Raw genomic sequence first — 16,036 nt, forward strand, 5'->3', positions numbered from 1 at the left:
TGGCTGGCAGAGGTGGGAACCCTGAGCCCACTGTGCCTGAGGATGGGACAGTTGTCTGTGCTCACCATGCCTGGGGCTGGGAGAGTTGTCTGTGCCCAGAACTGGCAGAGCTGTGCAGAGCAGCACTTTGCCTGAGGAGACACCAAATCTGTGGCTTTGGCTCTTACGCTGGTTGTTTTTGTACAGTTCTCGTTGCTGAATCCCACGATCACGCTCCTCAGTAGGTCCTTCCCATCATTGGAAGAGCTCAAAGTCCCCCGAGAGATACTCACTGTGCTGCTGCTGCACTTTTGGGGCAATTTAGGAACGGGAACTGGGAGCCACAGGATCCATCCAGGACACAGACCAGTGCTGGGGATCACACCAACTCTGCCTGACTGGGGTGGACTGGAAAAGAAGGCAATGGCCCCAGACATTACATGTATAAACACATCTGCACACTTATATACACACATGCACATGCAGCTCTGCATGTTCTCGGTGTATTCCAGGATGCCCTGTCTGGAGCTGCTCGGGGGCCAGGGGACTGCAGGGGCTGTGGGAGGACCCCCAGCGCAGCCCCTCCTGCCATCCCCCAGGGCTTCTTTCTCCGGGGGTCTTACACTCCCTACACCACGCCATCCCATCCCATCCTGCCAGGGGCTGCTCTCGCCCGCCGGTGGGGCACGCAGGGAGACCCCCCCGGGGGATCCGCAACTCGGGAGCGCACGGGGGGCTCCCGTCGGCGGGCACAGGGAAGCGGGCCCCCGGCCCCCCCGCCCTCCCCGGGCCGCCCTCGCCAGCCCCCTCCCTCCCCTCCCCCGCCCCGCCCCGCTCGCTCTTTCTTAGTCTTTTCTTTCTTTATCCTTCTTTTTTTTTTTCTTCTTTTTTCTCCCCCAGAAGAGGCGCGGCGGGCGGAGGGGGCCGGGGGGGCCGGGGCTGCCCGCCCCCGCCCGCGGCTCCGGAGGCGCCGGCGCCGGGAAGAGCCGCCCGCGGAGCGGGGACCGGCCGGGAGCCCCGGGCCGGAGAGCCCCGGCGAGGAGGAGGAGGGACGGGACGGTCGGTGCCGCGGCCCCCGGCCCCTCCGCCACTTCCTAGGAAACATGGTAATTTCCTGGGGCATCCCTCTCCCTGCCGCTGCCCCTCCCCGTGGCTGCCGGCCCCGCGGGCACCGGGGGGACACGGGGTGGGCACCGGGAGCGACAGCTGAGGGAAGTCGGGAGCGAAGGTGGAAGGAGGTGCAAAGGCAGAGGTGGATGTGAAGGCGAAGGTGGGTGCGAAGGCAAGTGTGAAGGTGGAGGTGAGTGGGTGTGAAGGTGGAGGTGAGTGGGTGTGAAGGTGGAGGGAGGTGGGTGTGAAGGTGGAGGTGCGTGCGAAGATGAAGGTCAGTGCGAGGTTGGATGTCAGTGCGAGGTTGGAGATCAGGTGTGGAGGTGGCCGTGGCCGTGGCCCCTTGGGCAGGTGTGTGCGGGGCTGCATCCCGCGATGTTTAACTTCCCTGCAAAGTTTGTCAGGGGGGGTGGAGTGCAGCGAGTGGGTGCTGCTGCGTGAGTTGTGCCAGTGGGGGGGACGCTCACAGACTCTCCCGGGGCCGACTGGCTCGTCACCGCAGCCGGCACGTGCCGTTGCCCCGGGCTATGTGCTGAGAGAGATCCCGCTTCTCCAGGCCAGGCTGGGCGCTTGCATCTCGTCCTGCCAAAGTCGGTGACAGCAAGAGCTGCTGGAGAGAGAGAGGAATTGGTATTCAGGACTGGTCCCAGGCTCAAACCTCGCTCCTTCCTGAGCAGGGGGGAGAAAGGAGCTGGAGCTGAGTCACCCTGTGGCTTTGGGCACGGGTTAAACAACTTCACCGCACCAAAACCCCAAAGCCCAGCCTGACTTGTTGATGTAAACCACTTTAAAAATATGGGTATTTGGGGAGAAATATCAATCTCTATTTAACAGCACTTTGGCTTATTAAAATGGAAATAGCTTTGCAAATGTAAATCTCCTTATGCTCCCTAATGCCTTTGTTCCAGCTCCGCTCCCTCGCAGCGGGTGGAGGGACTGGGATAACTGGCTGCTTTTGGATTCCTACGGGCTCCTGTCCGGCCCGGATGCGGCTTCGCCCATGAACGCAGAGCTGCTGCACCATGGTTACCCTAAAAGCCTCCCCCAGTGACAAAGTGCTTTGTGACATTCCATGAAAACATTTTTAGTCAGTCATCCCAGGCCAAAATATTCCCCAGCACAACCCGTCCTGTGTCTGGTGCCTCCATCAGTCCCTGGTTCTCTCCTGACATTGGCTCACACGGTCCCTGCCGCTGGATGAAGTCCTGGGTGATAGGGCAAGAGGAAACAGCCTCAAATGGCGCCAGGGGAGGTTTAGATTGGATACTAGGAAAAACTTCTTCACTGAAAGGGCTGTCAAGCTCTGGCAAAGACTGCCCAGGCAGTGGTGGAGTCATCACCATCCCTGGAAGGATTTAAAAGACTGTCAGAGGCAGGGTGGGCAGTGCCGGCTCATTTCTCATGGCAGCATTTGGAGCTGGATGGATCCCCCTGTGCTGTTGCAGATGGTGGCTCCTCACCTTGGTGTTGGGATGGGGAAGAAGCTGAGCTCAGCAGTGCTGGACAGAGGGTTGGTGGGTGCCTGGTTGGGCTTGGCACGGGGGATCAGGTGGCTGCACCAGGGCTCCACTGGAGCAACATGGAGTGGGGTGCTTTGCCCTGCAGCAGAGATTTTCCAGAGAAAGGTCTCCAGTCCCTTCTGGGAATCATGCATAGTAAGACCTAGTGTGAGGAGAAAGGTCCAGTGGCAGAAAGCCTGGATAGGGAATACACTAATAGATCAGGGCCCTGAGAAGAGACTGGATCTCCTCCTGCTCTGCCTGGCTCTGTGGCTTCTCCTGTCAGGTGCAAGGGCAGAGATTCCTGCGTGGAGACACGGAGAAAAAGTCAAGAAGAATTAACCGAGCGTGACTGCAAAGTGCTTTAGCTAAAACGTATTAAAGCTAATTAAGCTGAATTAACCAGGGCCCCTTTGTCTCTGCATGGGCTCCTGAACCAGGGATTAGTTGCCTGAAACTAATGCTCACCTTGAGCTAATCCCACCTTCAGCTAATTCCACCGGACTCCCCAGGTGCCCTCACAGGAGCACAGGGTTGATGGCGAACTGCAGCTGCTTGAAGTGCCGGACCCAGATGCTTGGAGGATGCTCCTCTTCCCAACTCACCAATGGGGTCCCTTTGGCAAGTGTGCCAGAGTCACCCTCATACTGCCTGGAGCACAGCCAGGGCATCATGGGAGCCATGGGATGGCTTCCCCTCACGTAGCAGTGGTGCCAGCTGGGTCCAGGCAGCCGAGAGCTCCTGCAGCACTGGGAGAATGAACTGGGAACCGCTGGTTCACGTGTGGCACAGACCCAGTGTCCTCGCCCAGTCTGGGGCAGCTCAGGGGGCTGCAACACAGAACGCTTCCCAGAAAATGCTTGCAGGAGTAATTTCAAGTTTGGCAAATTCAGCAATGAGTCTGGACCAAAACACCCTATCCATCTTCAGATGTTTGTCCTTCCTCCCATCTGCTGCATTCCTGCAGCGAACTTAGGAGCCCAGCACATCCCCACGCTCTGTCTGGTCTGACTCCGCTTAACCCCTCAGCTGCTGTGGCTCCTCCACCTCCACGTGGCTGGTTGCTGAGCAAGGTGGCTGGCAGCCTTTGGGAGCTCATCCTGGGCTCCTTAACCACTGGGAAATGGACCTGCCATGCTGCACACTCCGCCTGTGCTGTGCTCACTATGCTCCACTTCCAGTTCCTCCCATTTCCAGCCCAAGAAGGTTTGCAGCCCCCCGAGCTCATCAGCGTTGCCAGCGTGGGCATCCCAGGGCCTTGGCAGCAGTGTAGTACAGTGTGGGATGGCGGGCAGAGGTACCAGGTTGGGGGGGGATGGCATCCCTGCTGCGGGGCTGCTCTCCCACCAGTGACACTTTCCTCCCTGCAGCAGGATGCCAGGTCGCTGGATGCAGCAGTGCAGAGTGCTCTCCAGGCCCTCTACCCGCCCTTTGAAGCCACAGCCCCGACTGTCCTGGGCCAGGTGTTTCGGCTGCTGGAGACCAGCTACCAGGGTGATGGGCTCTGCTGCCTGCTCCAGTTCCTCATCCCGGCCAAGCGGCTCTTCGAGCGCCTGCGGCAGGCAGCCTGTGTAAGCCCCTGTGCCCCCACTGCAGTGCCCCTGAGTCCTGCTCCTGGACATGGGGAATTTGCCCTAATGCATCCTGCCTGCATGGCTCCCTCCCTGTCCCATCCCCTCCCCACAGAGGGGACCATGTACACCCAGCTCCCTGGGAATGCACCAGCACACGCAGTCCCTCTGGAGTCACCTTGTCTTGCTCCTAGAGAGGCTCAAGCAGGGGTTTTACCCCTGTAAGTACATGGGGAGACTCCACACCCTGGGAAGAGCCATGGATCGGGGTGGGCTTGCACAGCTCTGCTGTGGTGACTTGGCTGAGGGACATCCATCGTGCCACTGGGATCCCTTGTCGCTACGGCGGGAAGCGCAGAGCCGGGCAGCGAGAGCGCGTGGGGCGGCTGGGAGGGCCTGGGGCTGGCAGGGCTCGCTCACGCGCTGTGTTCTTCCTCCCTCCCAGGCTCCCTACTTTAACCGCATCTTTCTCCACGAAGGCTGGCCCTTGTGTCTGCACGAGAAGGTGGTCGTGCACCTGGCGCCACTCAACCCCCTCCTGCTGCGCCCCGGGGACTTCTACCTGCAAGCGGAGCCCTGCGAGGAGCACTCGGCGCGCGTCACCGTCAAGCACCTCTCCCTGGACCTGCGCTCGGTGGAGGAAACGCCGGTCCCCGAGGCCGCCCACGCACTGCTCTTCACTGAGGCGTGGCTGGAGGAGGTGAACAGCAGCTGGGCTGGGGACCCCCTGCACACCTGCCTGGTGGCCACCGAGAACGGCGTTACCCCGCTGCCGTGGAGCCGGATTGCCACGCCAGAGTTCGTCAACAAGCCCAGGGTTGGAGCCGATGGTGTGCCCGCAGGTGCCCAGCATGAACCTGCTCCTCAGACTGCACCCGAGCCAGCAGGACCCGGCACGGCAAATGTCCCTGTGCCCTATGGCAACATTGCAGGCACCATCCCAGGCTGCAAGGCCACCTCTTGGAAGTCGAGCCAGGGACGATACCCAGGACTGATCAAGGTGGAGCAGGCTGGGCTGCAGAAGAAGCCGTCCACGCTGGCCGTGCCCAGCCTCCGCGAGATCATCAGCCAGAACCTGGAGGGGGAGTACGTGAACCTGCTGGAGCAATCCCAGGAGCAGCTGCATGTCCTAACCAGGCCCCTGCTTCCCACCTGCCCACCAGGGACAATGGGGGCTGTGGCTAAGGTGATGCTCCCCTGGGAAAATGGGGGACTGGGGGCAGATGCCTGGCCCTGTGGGGGGGCACTGAGCTCAGAGGAGAGTCCCTGCAGCCCGTGCCTGGGGAGGAAGCTGAGCCAGGAGCCAGGGCTGCATGGCCCGAGGTGCCGCCACCGTGACTCCTACCTGGCTGCGCTGCAGAACCCGGTGAGCTTCGGCCCTGGGCTGATGGCAGCCATCCTAGAGGAGCCAGATGGCAACAGCCCCGACTTGCCCCCTGCTGCCCACCGTGAGACCCCTGCACAGCATGGGAAGGGGACCAGCAACCCCACGCTCCTCAGCCACCAGCCCCACCAAGCAACTCCCAGGGTGCCAGCGGAGGCGTTGGCACAGCAGGGCAGCCCCCGGCTCCCCCCAGGCTCCAGCCACAAGTTCTCCTTCCTGAAGGGTGCTCGGCTCGGGGCAGCCCCTGCCGATGAAAGAGCCACCAGCCAGCATGAGGGGGCCTGGAAGAAGATGTCAGCCATCTACTCACCCAGGATGGGCAGAGCCAGGGCAGCTGGGAAAGGTACCATCCCATGGGGCTGCTGCACTTGATCAGGCACTGCTGGGGCTTTGCCATTCCTTTGCCTCATTGCATGTCACCAGCTCCTCCCTCCTCCATCCCTGTGCACAGGTACAAATGCCGCTGCCCCCGTGGAGGAACGCTCCCTGGAAAGCGCCGGCTGTAAGAATGGTCCTCCTGTGCCTGGCACCAGCCCTGCTGGCTGGGAGCCACTGGCCTGGCTGGACCTGCACGCGGGGCTGCTCCGCTCTGGCATCGTCTGCCTGCCAGGTACTGCCAGCACCGCAATCCCAGGGGATGGTGGGAGAGGCCTCCAGAGGGAAACGGCGGGCTGCTGGAGAGGGTGTTCTGGAGGAAGGTTTCAGGGCTTTGCTGGAGGCCAGAAATCCCCCAAGCAGAAAATTTCCTTTCAGCTTGGCAAAAATATTAAAAACATAAATGCAGGCAGCAGAGCAGCTGCCCCAGTCCCAGCCGCCCCGAACCCTCCCACACCATTCCTCTCTAGTGAAGCTGTTCAGTTTTAGCTGCCAAACACTAAACATTTGGCTCCTTCCTTTTCCCAAGAACCAAAAAACAGTAACAAACTCCACCTTTTTCTCAGGAAAAACGTCCCCAGCAACTCTGGAATGCCAGGCGTTCACATCCAGAGCCCCCCCAGGCTGGCTCTGCCCCTCTGGAAGGACCAGAGGGGCTGCACTATGGCAGGCCCCCGAGCTGAACTGGGGCAGCACCAATGGGTGCCCTGGCCCCTTGTGGGTTGCTCAGGGCTGGCAGGTGGCTGCCGGAGGGGTCACTCACCCTTTTCCTGCAGGGAGCTCGGACAGGTTGGGCAGGGCCCTCCTTCTGGTGACCACCAGTGGCAGTGCCTGGGGGGCTGCGTGGTGCTCAACTGCTGAGCTGGCGAGGCTCATACTCTACCTCTGCTCCCTCCCCAGGTAAGGGCCAGCAGGACCTACCAGTGATCCCTAGATACTGCCTGGCTCAGGGCTCCTTGGCCAAGTAGATGAATGCCCAACACCCCTCAAATTCTGGTTTGGGCGCATCCCCAGGGGCCCTGGGCCGTGCCCCTGCCAGAGGCACATGCTCTGAGCCTTTGGCTGGGGCATCCCACAGGGACAAGGTCACCACCTGTGGCTGTGGGCTCCTGCCTGCCGGGGGGTGCAGAGTGTGGGAGGGGGCTTTGAGCAGGTCCTGCCCCAGGGGAGGACCCACACTTCAAGTGCCATCTGCTCCTGCTGTGTTTCCCCTCGCTAGGCGAGAAGTGAGGAACGGCGAGAGGCGAGAACCGAAGGACGTTGGGCTGACGGTCGTGGTGGATGCCAGGAAGCAGCCGCCTGCTCCCGTCTTGTTCTCAGCCCTCCGCTCCATCCAGGTACACTGGGCTCTGCGTGCCTGTGCCTGGGGCAGGTGTCCCTGCCTGGACAATGGGCTGTCACTGTGGAGTCCATTTCCCAATGCCTGTTGCCTGAGCTCACTGGGAAATGGGCTCCACAGCGAGTCCGAGGGCTGAGTGTGGGGTGCCCTGGTGACTCTTCCCTGCCTCCCACAGAGCGTCTCACCAGGCTGCATCCACAGTGTGCTGCTGCTGGCTGAGAAGGAGCTGGTCGCCCACCGTGAGAGGCTGCCCGGGGTGCTGGTGAGCCTGTCCCTGCCCTGTGGGCTGGGGCAGGAGGGGGCTATTTCCTACTCCAGGATGTGCCTGGGGAGGGACCAGCCTCATGAGCCCTGTGCCTGCAGGTGGAGACCCTGACGTCGCTGAAGGCTCTGGGCCGCCACGTCGACAGCTCCCAGCTGCCCCCGGAGCTGGATGGTGCCTTCCCCTACTGCCACGGCGAGTGGGTTCAATTCTTCCAGGTGTCTGTCACCACGCCATTAGCCATCGCCTCACCTCCCCCATGCCCCTCTGTCCCCACCGCGTCTTACATGTCCCACACACACCCCTGGAAAAGCAACAGGAAGGTCTGGGAGAGGGGAAGGAAAAGGAGAGCTCTGAGCGCAGGAGGGCAGCTCGCTCCTTGCTGCCTGCTCCTGCCTGCAGCTGCCCATCTGTCTCCACACTCCCTTCCCCCTCAGCTTTAACCCAGTGCCTCACAGTATTCCCTGCTCTGTCCTGGCACTGTTCCTCCTCTTCCTCCTCACGGGCGGCTGTTCCCGCTGACCCACTGTGTGTCCCCCCCCCAGAAGCTGCATCCCTTCACGGCCGGCCTCAGGCAGGCATCGGAGCTGCTGCAGCGCTGCATCCAGGAACTGCGGAGCACCGACACACTGGCAGGGACACGGGTAAGAGGGATGGTGGCACCGCAGCTTGGGGGCATTTCCAAGGTTCCTGTCTGCAGTGCAGCCAAAGTGACATTTCCTGGTTGCCCAAAACTTGGCATGACCACTCCCAGACTGGCTGCTCCTGGCCATGGGGCTGTTCCCTGTCCCCTCTACTCATCCCTGGGATGCAGCCTCAGGTACCCCTCCTGTGCTGGCTGAGGCCTCAGGTGAGGTCTCGGGTAAGACGTCTGTCCAACCCTCCGTCCTCAGGATGCAGCTGCGGGCATCAGGAGGCACCAGGAGCTGATGCAGAAGGTGCTGAGCGACCCACAGCTGGTGCGGGTGCAGCGTGAGGGGGGCTTTGTGCTGGCCAGGCTGCGCAGGGAGGCCGCCCGCCTCTGTGCCTCCGACCACGTCAGGTAGGAGGGGGCAGCTTCACTGGTCCAGGGGTGCCAGTGGTGGGGACCCCCAGCTTCTGCCAGCTGACAGAGCCACCTCCCCAGGGTCAGCTCAGTCCCTATGAGCACAAGCTGTTGCCCTGCTCCCTCCTGCTCTGCAAGCCCAGAGCACGCATCTGGCACAGCAGTATGGCCCCCATACTGACTGGGGAAGGTGCCAGATCCCTGGGAGGGTCTCCTGCTTCAGGCCAGAACGGATCCGTCTCTGCGCTGCGATGCCTCGGGCTGGGCTTGTGAAAAGCCACTAGATGGGGCCAAGTCCCGGCCGTGCCGCACTCCCGGCCGTGCCGTGCTCGTCCGGTGATGTCGCACTTGTCTGGCCGTGCATACTCATCCAGCGATGCCGTAATCCAGCCATGCTCTTACTCATCCAGCCGTGCCATAGTCGGGTCATTCCATACTCATCCAGTGATGTCGCACTTGTCGGGTGATGCTGCTGGTGAGACTCATCTGGTGATGCCACACTGGTCCAGCCATTCCACACTGGTCTGTTGTCCGTGCATACTGGCAGCACTAATCCCACTGCTCCCTCCTGCTCCCTTCCCTCCGCGGGGCTGGGCTGCACTGACAGATGATGCTTTCCCATCCTGTGGTCCCTGCCTTCTGTATTGCTCCACGGGATGGGGAGTTGTCCAGGTGTGTGCAGGACCAGAGTCAGGAGCTGACTAAGAGACCTGCTCCCCTCCACCCCACACATCCCTGAGCCCACCCAGCAGCACCCGGCACTGACGGCCCCTCTCCTCCCAACCACCAGGACTGGCATGGAGTTGGCTGAGGGGCTGTACAGTCAGCTGGAAGAAGAGCTTCACGACCTGGTGTCCCAATCCAACAGCTGCCTGGAGCGCCTGGAGTTCCTCCGAAAGGTCCGGGAGCTCGAGACCGAGTTTAGCAAGGTGAGCTGGGCGTTCCTGGAGTGCTGCAAGTTGTAGTTGTCCTCTCTGGTGTTCCGTGGCTGAGTGTTCTGGGCACGTTTCCTTTGTTTCCGATGATGACGGAAGCCTGGAGAATAGCAGGATAGCCTGAGCTTTGATGTTCATTATGAGTGACTGTGCGTGACTGTGCCTGGGCTGGGATGCCCGGGCAGGAAGGGGAGGTGCCGTGGCCACACTGCTGCCGTGGCCAGTCCTGCCTGACCCCCTGACCCCTGTCCCACTGTCTCACAGCTCGGGTGCTGGCTGGACGGGGAGGCAGCAGCGCGGCTGCAGGAGATGGGCACCGAGGAGTGGAGCCCCGACAGCTGCCAGGGCTCTGCCAAGCACTTCAATGAGTTCCTGGCCCAGGCCACGGTATGCTTGGAGAGGCTTTTCCGTAACACACGTTCCCTGGGTTCGGAATGAGGCTTCTGGGCAGAACTGGGTGTCCCTGTGCTGTCGGGTCACACTGAAGTTGTCAAGCTGCAGTTGTCAAGCCTAACACTGCAGGGATTCTAGGCAGCCCTGCTCCAGTGAGGGGGTGCCTGCACTATTCCTTAGTGTGTGCTAGGCTGGGACTGCTGTCCCCAGTCCCTGCTGTACTCCATGTATGCAGCTCCCTTGTCCTGCAGAGTCTGGGCATCCATCAGACAACAAATAACATGGTGATGAGGATCTGTTCTTCCCACTCCCCTGGGTGTGGAGGCCCTTTAGTCACACACACCGCAGGGAGAACAAGGCACAGTGATCCCACTTGGGACAGGAGGTGCGTTTAATGCATTTTGAGCCAAGCCAGGGCAGAGCAGAAGTTTGGAGAATCTCTGTTCCCCTTGTTTCTTCTCACTTGCCCAGAAGTGTTTCCCATCCAGCTGTGATGGTGATGCTGAGTGCTGACCTGCAGCGCCTCACCCTGGACACACATCCCAGGCCAGCACCATTCCCAAATGTGGAGCTTGTTCCTTCCTGCCATCCCTGCAGGCTCGGTACCAGCACGGCCTGACCCTGTGCCGAGAAGTGGCTGAGGTCCGAGACGCAACATTTCCCGAGGCAGATGCCTTCCAGGTGGCTGCAGCCCTTTTCCAGACGAAGCTGATGAGCTTCTCCAAGCAGCTGGAGCGGCGGCAGGCAGAATGGGAGCTGCTGCAGGAGCTTGCCCAGTTCTCCAACAAGGTGGGTGCAGCAGGTCTTCCCCTGCAGAACCTGGTGCTGCTGGTGGAAACAGAACCAGCTGCTCTCACCTCCTGTTGTAGGTCACGGGGCTGAAGCTGGACTGCCGGCAGTGCTCGGCCCAGGCACAGCGTGGGGAGGGCCAGGCACTGAGGTGCCTGCAGAGATCCTTCCAGAAGCTCTCGATGGAGTTTGGCCTGGAGAAGCTGCAGGAGATGAAAGCTCAGGTGCGCAGGATGCAGAGCAGCCAAGGGCTGGCAGCCTGGACAGAGGCACAGCACAGGTACCAGGAGACCCGGCAGGTCCTGGAGGAGATGCTGGCGGAGCTGCAGGAGGTCTGGGGAGTGCAAGCTGACAGGCAGGGAGACTCTTCCAGTGCCCCCAGCCCAGAGTCTGCAGCCCCTCACACAGAAGCCCCCATCTGCAGAGCAGCTGCAGGCCCCGAGCCAGTAGTGCTGGGGGGTCAGGGGGTGGCAGAGCAGCCACAGCCCAGCCCTGAGGGGCCAGGACAGCCCTGGGCCAACTCTGCTCCTGGCCCCACACTGGGTGCAGAGCCGAGTTCCCCACAGCCCCCCTGTCAGCTGGGGCCTGAGGGTGCCCGCACCTCTCACCACCATGTCTCTGCTGACACCCCCCTGCCCAAACCCGAGAGTGGAGCCAGCCTGGGAGCCGCAGGACACCTCGCCCCGGAGCGCAGCCAGCCCCCTCGGAGGCGTCCCTTCACGCTGCCTCCCTGGATGCGCTTTCCAGGTGCTGACCAGGCACGTCCCACCGCTGTGCCCCATGGGACTGCCTCGGATCCCAGCACACCTGGCCCACCACCGGGGCCACAAGCAGAAGCTGCCCAGTACTTTCAGGTTTCCAGCCAGAGCAGTTTCTCCTCCGAGGACTCAGACTCACAGAACTCCATGGAAGAATCCCCAGCAGTGAGCTCATCTTTGCCCCGGGATCTTCAGAGTCCCAGACCACCCTGCCCCTCTGAAAAGCCCCCTCAGATTGTTTACCTGGAGAACCACCACACTGAGAGTCTAGCTAAAGCAAATGCCAAGTAACCAGTCCCTCCAGTTGAGGCTCTTCCTGTCCAGCTGTGGAAGTCTCAATCACCAACTGGATGGGACTTCCCACACTCAGAAGTGGGATACTGGGGACTCTTACCCAACCTTCAGTCCCAGAATCTTTGGTTCCCTATACTTAGTGCTCTCCCTGCTGTGGATTGGCAGTAACCCCATCACCAGCTCATGAGATTTGTTAATAATCTACCAGGCATGTAGCAATCTTCCCATAAAGTGCCTTTATCCTTACCAGTGCCAGCCTCATCTTGGGCAGCAGGGAAGGTTCCCACAGTCAGCAGCTGTGCCTGGAGCATCCCAGGGGAGTGCAGACCTGTGCCGAGGTGTTCCTGCCATTGACTGTGCTCCCCACTCCTCTGGGTGGTTTTACCATCCCCTGCACCAGCTGATCCCCATCGATGGGCCTTGTGTTTGTGTGCTCATTAACGCAGGACTAATGCCATTAACGTTAATAAACCTGAAGAGAAATACCTGGGGTGCTCCTTGTGGAGAAGAGCAAGAAGTCATGTCCTGCTGAGAGCCAGGTGCTGGGCTGCTCACCTGGGCTCCAGCTGCTCCCACCACCCCAGCCCAGTGCCCACGGGCAGCCAGTGCCACCATGAAGGCCCCCTGTGCCCCTCACGTGGGCTGCATCCACAGCCTGGCTCTCCTGCTTGCTGCCAGCACCCTGTTCCTGCTCAAAGGACCCTTTTGTAAGGGTTAAGTGCCTCAGTCTCTGGTTCCCCCTCCCAGTACGTCGAGGATGGTGTCATCCTGCCCAGCCTCCCCACTCTGTTTTGGGAATGCACTGCCCTGGAGCCTTGGGGACCCATTCGAGCTGGGTGCGACCTTGCTGATCCCAGTCCAAAGCAGCCTGGGGTCCCCAGAGATCCCATCCCCCTGGGCGCGTCCCCCCTGCCATGCACCGCCTGTTTGGGCACCCAGGAGCAGCAAAGGCAGGCGGGACCCCGGCTGTCGGGGCCAGGAGCTGAACGGCCGCCCCCCTGGGCAGCGGCAGCATGAGCTAATCAAGAGACATCAGAGGAGAAGCAATCTCTCCCGTGGAGGCTGTTCCAGAAAAACACTCTCCTCCTCCCAGCCCGGTGTGGTCATGGCTCGCGCCCTGCAGGATGCTGCGCCTCGGCAAAGGGCACTCGCCCATCCCAGTCCGGCTGAGCATCACTCATACCCCCCTCAGTCTTGTTTTTGCCAGATCCCGAAGCCGAGCCCCGCTGAGCTCCTCTCGAGGCTGCGGCACTGTACTCCTCCTGTCTGGGTCATTAACGCATCATTAACCATTGGAAGGTCGACCCCAGCCCTGCACCGTCACAGAACTTCCTGCCTGTCACCACTCCTAGTCCTGCCCTTTGTCTGCACTTCTTCTTTCAGTTCTTTTGAACTCCGTCTTCCCAGCTCAACACTGATTTCACTACTGGCACTTCCGTCCCTCCTCCACTGAAATCCTGGTTGCTGAGTCCACCCCATTCTTTTTTGGCTTAAAAGTCATTGTCTTAGACACCCTGAACACGTCTGCATGTCCTGGATGAGCCAGCAGGCTTTGTCCCATTCTCCAATAATGCTATGTCCTGAATGGCACCAGGGTCACCCAGCCAGGACATTTCAGCTCTTCGTGTTATGACATGTCCCTGGTCCCCATCCCTGTGCCGGCCTTACTTGCCTGCTCCCCATCCCCACACATGTGGCCAGTGCAAGCCATGCCCACCTGGATGGCACACAGCACATCACAAGAGACAAAAATCTCTTTTCCCTCCAGCAGCACTCTGAGACAGACCTAACAGTTCCCTCGCTCGATTTTCTGCTCTGCTGAGAGCTGATCTGCTGCATCCCCCCCCCCCCCATTACAGTTTTTAGGTTGGGGGAATAGCACTTCCCAGTAAGAAACTGAATCATTCTTCAAACCAGATGGAATTATGATTCTTCTGAATAAAGCAAACACTGGCTTTCCTGTTGTTTTCTTTTTACAAAAGTAAAATAAAAAAGGATATTTTGCAAGTCCTGAGATTAATTGATAACACAGGGGGAATTTCCGGCCCCTGGCTGGAGGGTGAATCATTTTCATGGAAGAGCCCTGCACACTGGCTGCTCTCAGCCCCCACAGCTGGGTGGGCACAGCTGGATTTTGCCTACCAAAAAGTGTTTTGCAACATTCTGCAGAAATTTTCTTATCTCTGCTGATCCTTCAGCACATGATTTATGACTCCAAGTTTGACCAATTAAACCATAACCTTTCCAGAAAGGCAAGTACAGGAGTTAATCAATGTCTCCTTCCCCCCATGAAATGGCAAAATCATTTGTCAGGGGCTGGCAGGGGTCCAGGTCAGTGGGGGTCCAGCAGTGCTGGGGCTCAGGGCATGGTGGTCAGGCAAGCCTTGGAGGGGAGCTCCTGCAAGGCCCCGAGGAATACTTTTTTCCAAAGGAAAGAAAGTTCATAAATGATGGATGCAGAAGGTGAAAAAGCCTGGAGAAGGGGAGGGCCCATGAGTCAGGCACAGACCCCAGCCCCAGGGACAACCCTCTTATTCCCATGGCAGTTCCTGGGGCAACCATCCCCTCATGGCTCCTCACACCCTGCTACAGCAGAGCAGCTGGTACCCAGGCTGGCACTGAGCCAGGAGCTCCGATCCACTGCACTCTTCTTCCTCCTCCTCCTCCTCCTCCTCCTCACTGCCAGATTCCCATAAAGCCCTTCCCTACAAACTGCGGGGGCTGGAGGGTCACTGGTTCAACCGTGACAAGACAGAGGAAAGAGGAAGGAAAGAATAGGAAGAGCAAGAGTCACTGAGGCTGCCACACTCCCACAATGTGCCACAGCTGTGCCCTGTCCCAGGCAAGGAGGAAACGTGGCTGATGGGTGACGAGGCAAAGAAGCAGTGACAACAGCATGTGGGACATCCCAAAGCCCCCCATATGGGCCCCCCAGCAGCTCTGGTTGCCAGTGGAGCTGTTGTGGGTCCATTCCTGTCCAGGCAGCCCCTGGCATCAGGGCTCGGCCTCAAACATCCACTGGAGTTTGGAAGCACAGGACAGGGATTTGGCCCCTACCACAGCAGGAATGCCATCATGCCTGGATTTGTCCTCCCGGGTGGCAGCCAGGGCAGCGGTTCTAGTTTCAGGAAGTAAATATAAAGGCAGCCCTGGGTGCAGGAGGGAGCTGAGCTGTGGCACAAAGCCACCAGCTCTGTCCTGGCATGGGAAGTGGCTGCGAGGAGAGATGTCCGCTTTTTTATCCCCTTTGTTATCTGCTCCTGCACAGCAAACAGAGGTCTCACCCATCACTGAGCCAAGGCTGCTGGTGCTCTGGGGAGCTGCAGGACTGCTGTAAGAAATGGGAAACCAAAGAAGCCAGCAATACCAGAGGAAAACAGGAAGGCTGAAGGGTAACGCCAAAGGGTCAAACTCCGAGGGCTGGACGCAACTCAGCCTAATCTGAGCTGGCCAGGACAAGGCCAACCCAGCTGCTTTCCAAAATCCCAGCTGTGCTGCATCCCAAGGGATGGATGGAAAATAAAAGTGTGCCAGTGCTTGCCCAGGGACTTGGCAGACACCCACCCCAGGGAAGCTGCTGACAGGAGAGTTGGGCACAGGCGACCTTCTGAGCGGGGGCCACGTGTGGCTCACGTGTGAGTCCTGGGGGAATCGTCAGCTTTAGGCGTGAAATCTGGACCTGTGTACTCATGGAGGAGCACAGACATGCTATGCACCAACTGGGAAGCACAGACCCCTCTTGTTTCCCCCTGCAGACCCGTTGGAGCCTGCACACTCTGAAGGTGGTGAGGGATTACCGGGGAGTGGAGCCCTGGGGGAAGAGGCACCCTGAGGAGGAAGGGCTGGGGGGGTTCCAACAAACTGCTGGGAAATGACAGCCAGAGGCTGGAATTCAGCTCGCACCAGGTACAACCAGACCAGTTTGCAAAACATCGTGTTTGGCTCCCTGGCACTGGACACAAGCCCATCCTGCAGCACTGCAGCCCACCCATGACTGCTGTGGGACCCTGCTGCAGGAGGACTGGCCATGTGGCCATCCTGGGGCCACCAGAAGGGAAAGACTTGGCACAACTGAGAATCCAACTCTCCAGCAGATATCACTGCTGTCTGACACAGGACCCATTTTCCAGGGGCTTTCTGGGGAGCCCTGCAAGGGAAGCCCTCAGCCCTCCTGCTCCTACCGAGCTTGGACACCAAATGAAGAGACTTTCGAGAGCTTCTTTTTTTCTCGTTTCTTTTGAACAAAAACACAGACTTGGCCCAAGAACAAAGATGGTGACATAACAAATTCCTCCTGAACCCC

At 59.9% G+C, this 16,036-nt stretch overlaps 1 protein-coding gene and 2 long non-coding RNA genes across 3 annotated transcripts in view; 1 reads left to right on the top strand and 2 right to left on the bottom strand.

Moving 5' to 3' along the window:
- LOC127478066 (uncharacterized) overlaps window positions 1-16,036 on the bottom strand; it is a 23,838-nt gene continuing 7,802 nt past the window's right edge. The window contains exons 2-3 of the long non-coding RNA XR_007907113.1: window positions 1,557-1,699; window positions 1-387 (exon numbers count right to left, since the gene is read on the bottom strand). This is a non-coding gene — a long non-coding RNA (uncharacterized LOC127478066). The remainder of the gene's footprint in view (window positions 388-1,556; window positions 1,700-16,036) is intronic.
- Window positions 965-12,216, top strand: KIAA1755 (KIAA1755 ortholog). The gene is made up of 14 exons (XM_051803158.1): window positions 965-1,085; window positions 3,959-4,159; window positions 4,605-5,886; window positions 5,995-6,153; window positions 6,695-6,818; window positions 7,138-7,255; window positions 7,433-7,519; window positions 7,621-7,737; window positions 8,065-8,163; window positions 8,413-8,561; window positions 9,355-9,493; window positions 9,764-9,886; window positions 10,490-10,681; window positions 10,762-12,216. The coding sequence occupies exons 1-14, from the start codon at window positions 1,083-1,085 to the stop codon at window positions 11,728-11,730; spliced, it is 3,762 nt and encodes a 1,253-aa protein (XP_051659118.1). The 5' UTR covers window positions 965-1,082; the 3' UTR covers window positions 11,731-12,216.
- On the bottom strand, window positions 1,892-3,419 carry LOC127478067 (uncharacterized). Its single transcript, XR_007907114.1, has 2 exons — window positions 2,550-3,419; window positions 1,892-2,434 (listed from the first exon to the last, which is right to left on the bottom strand). It is a non-coding gene; the product is annotated as an uncharacterized LOC127478067 (long non-coding RNA).

The sequence above is a fragment of the Manacus candei genome, unplaced genomic scaffold, assembly GCF_025592945.1.
Source record: "Manacus candei isolate 608988 ecotype Guabito, Panama unplaced genomic scaffold, ASM2559294v1 h1tg000057l, whole genome shotgun sequence".
Taxonomy (NCBI): domain Eukaryota; kingdom Metazoa; phylum Chordata; class Aves; order Passeriformes; family Pipridae; genus Manacus; species Manacus candei.

Coding starts and splice junctions, on each gene's coding strand:
- KIAA1755 (XM_051803158.1), top strand. Junction 7,256..7,432: donor CAGCCCTCCGCTCCATCCAG/GTACACTGGGCT, acceptor TGCCTCCCACAG/AGCGTCTCACCAGGCTGCAT. Junction 7,738..8,064: donor AGTGGGTTCAATTCTTCCAG/GTGTCTGTCACC, acceptor TCCCCCCCCCAG/AAGCTGCATCCCTTCACGGC.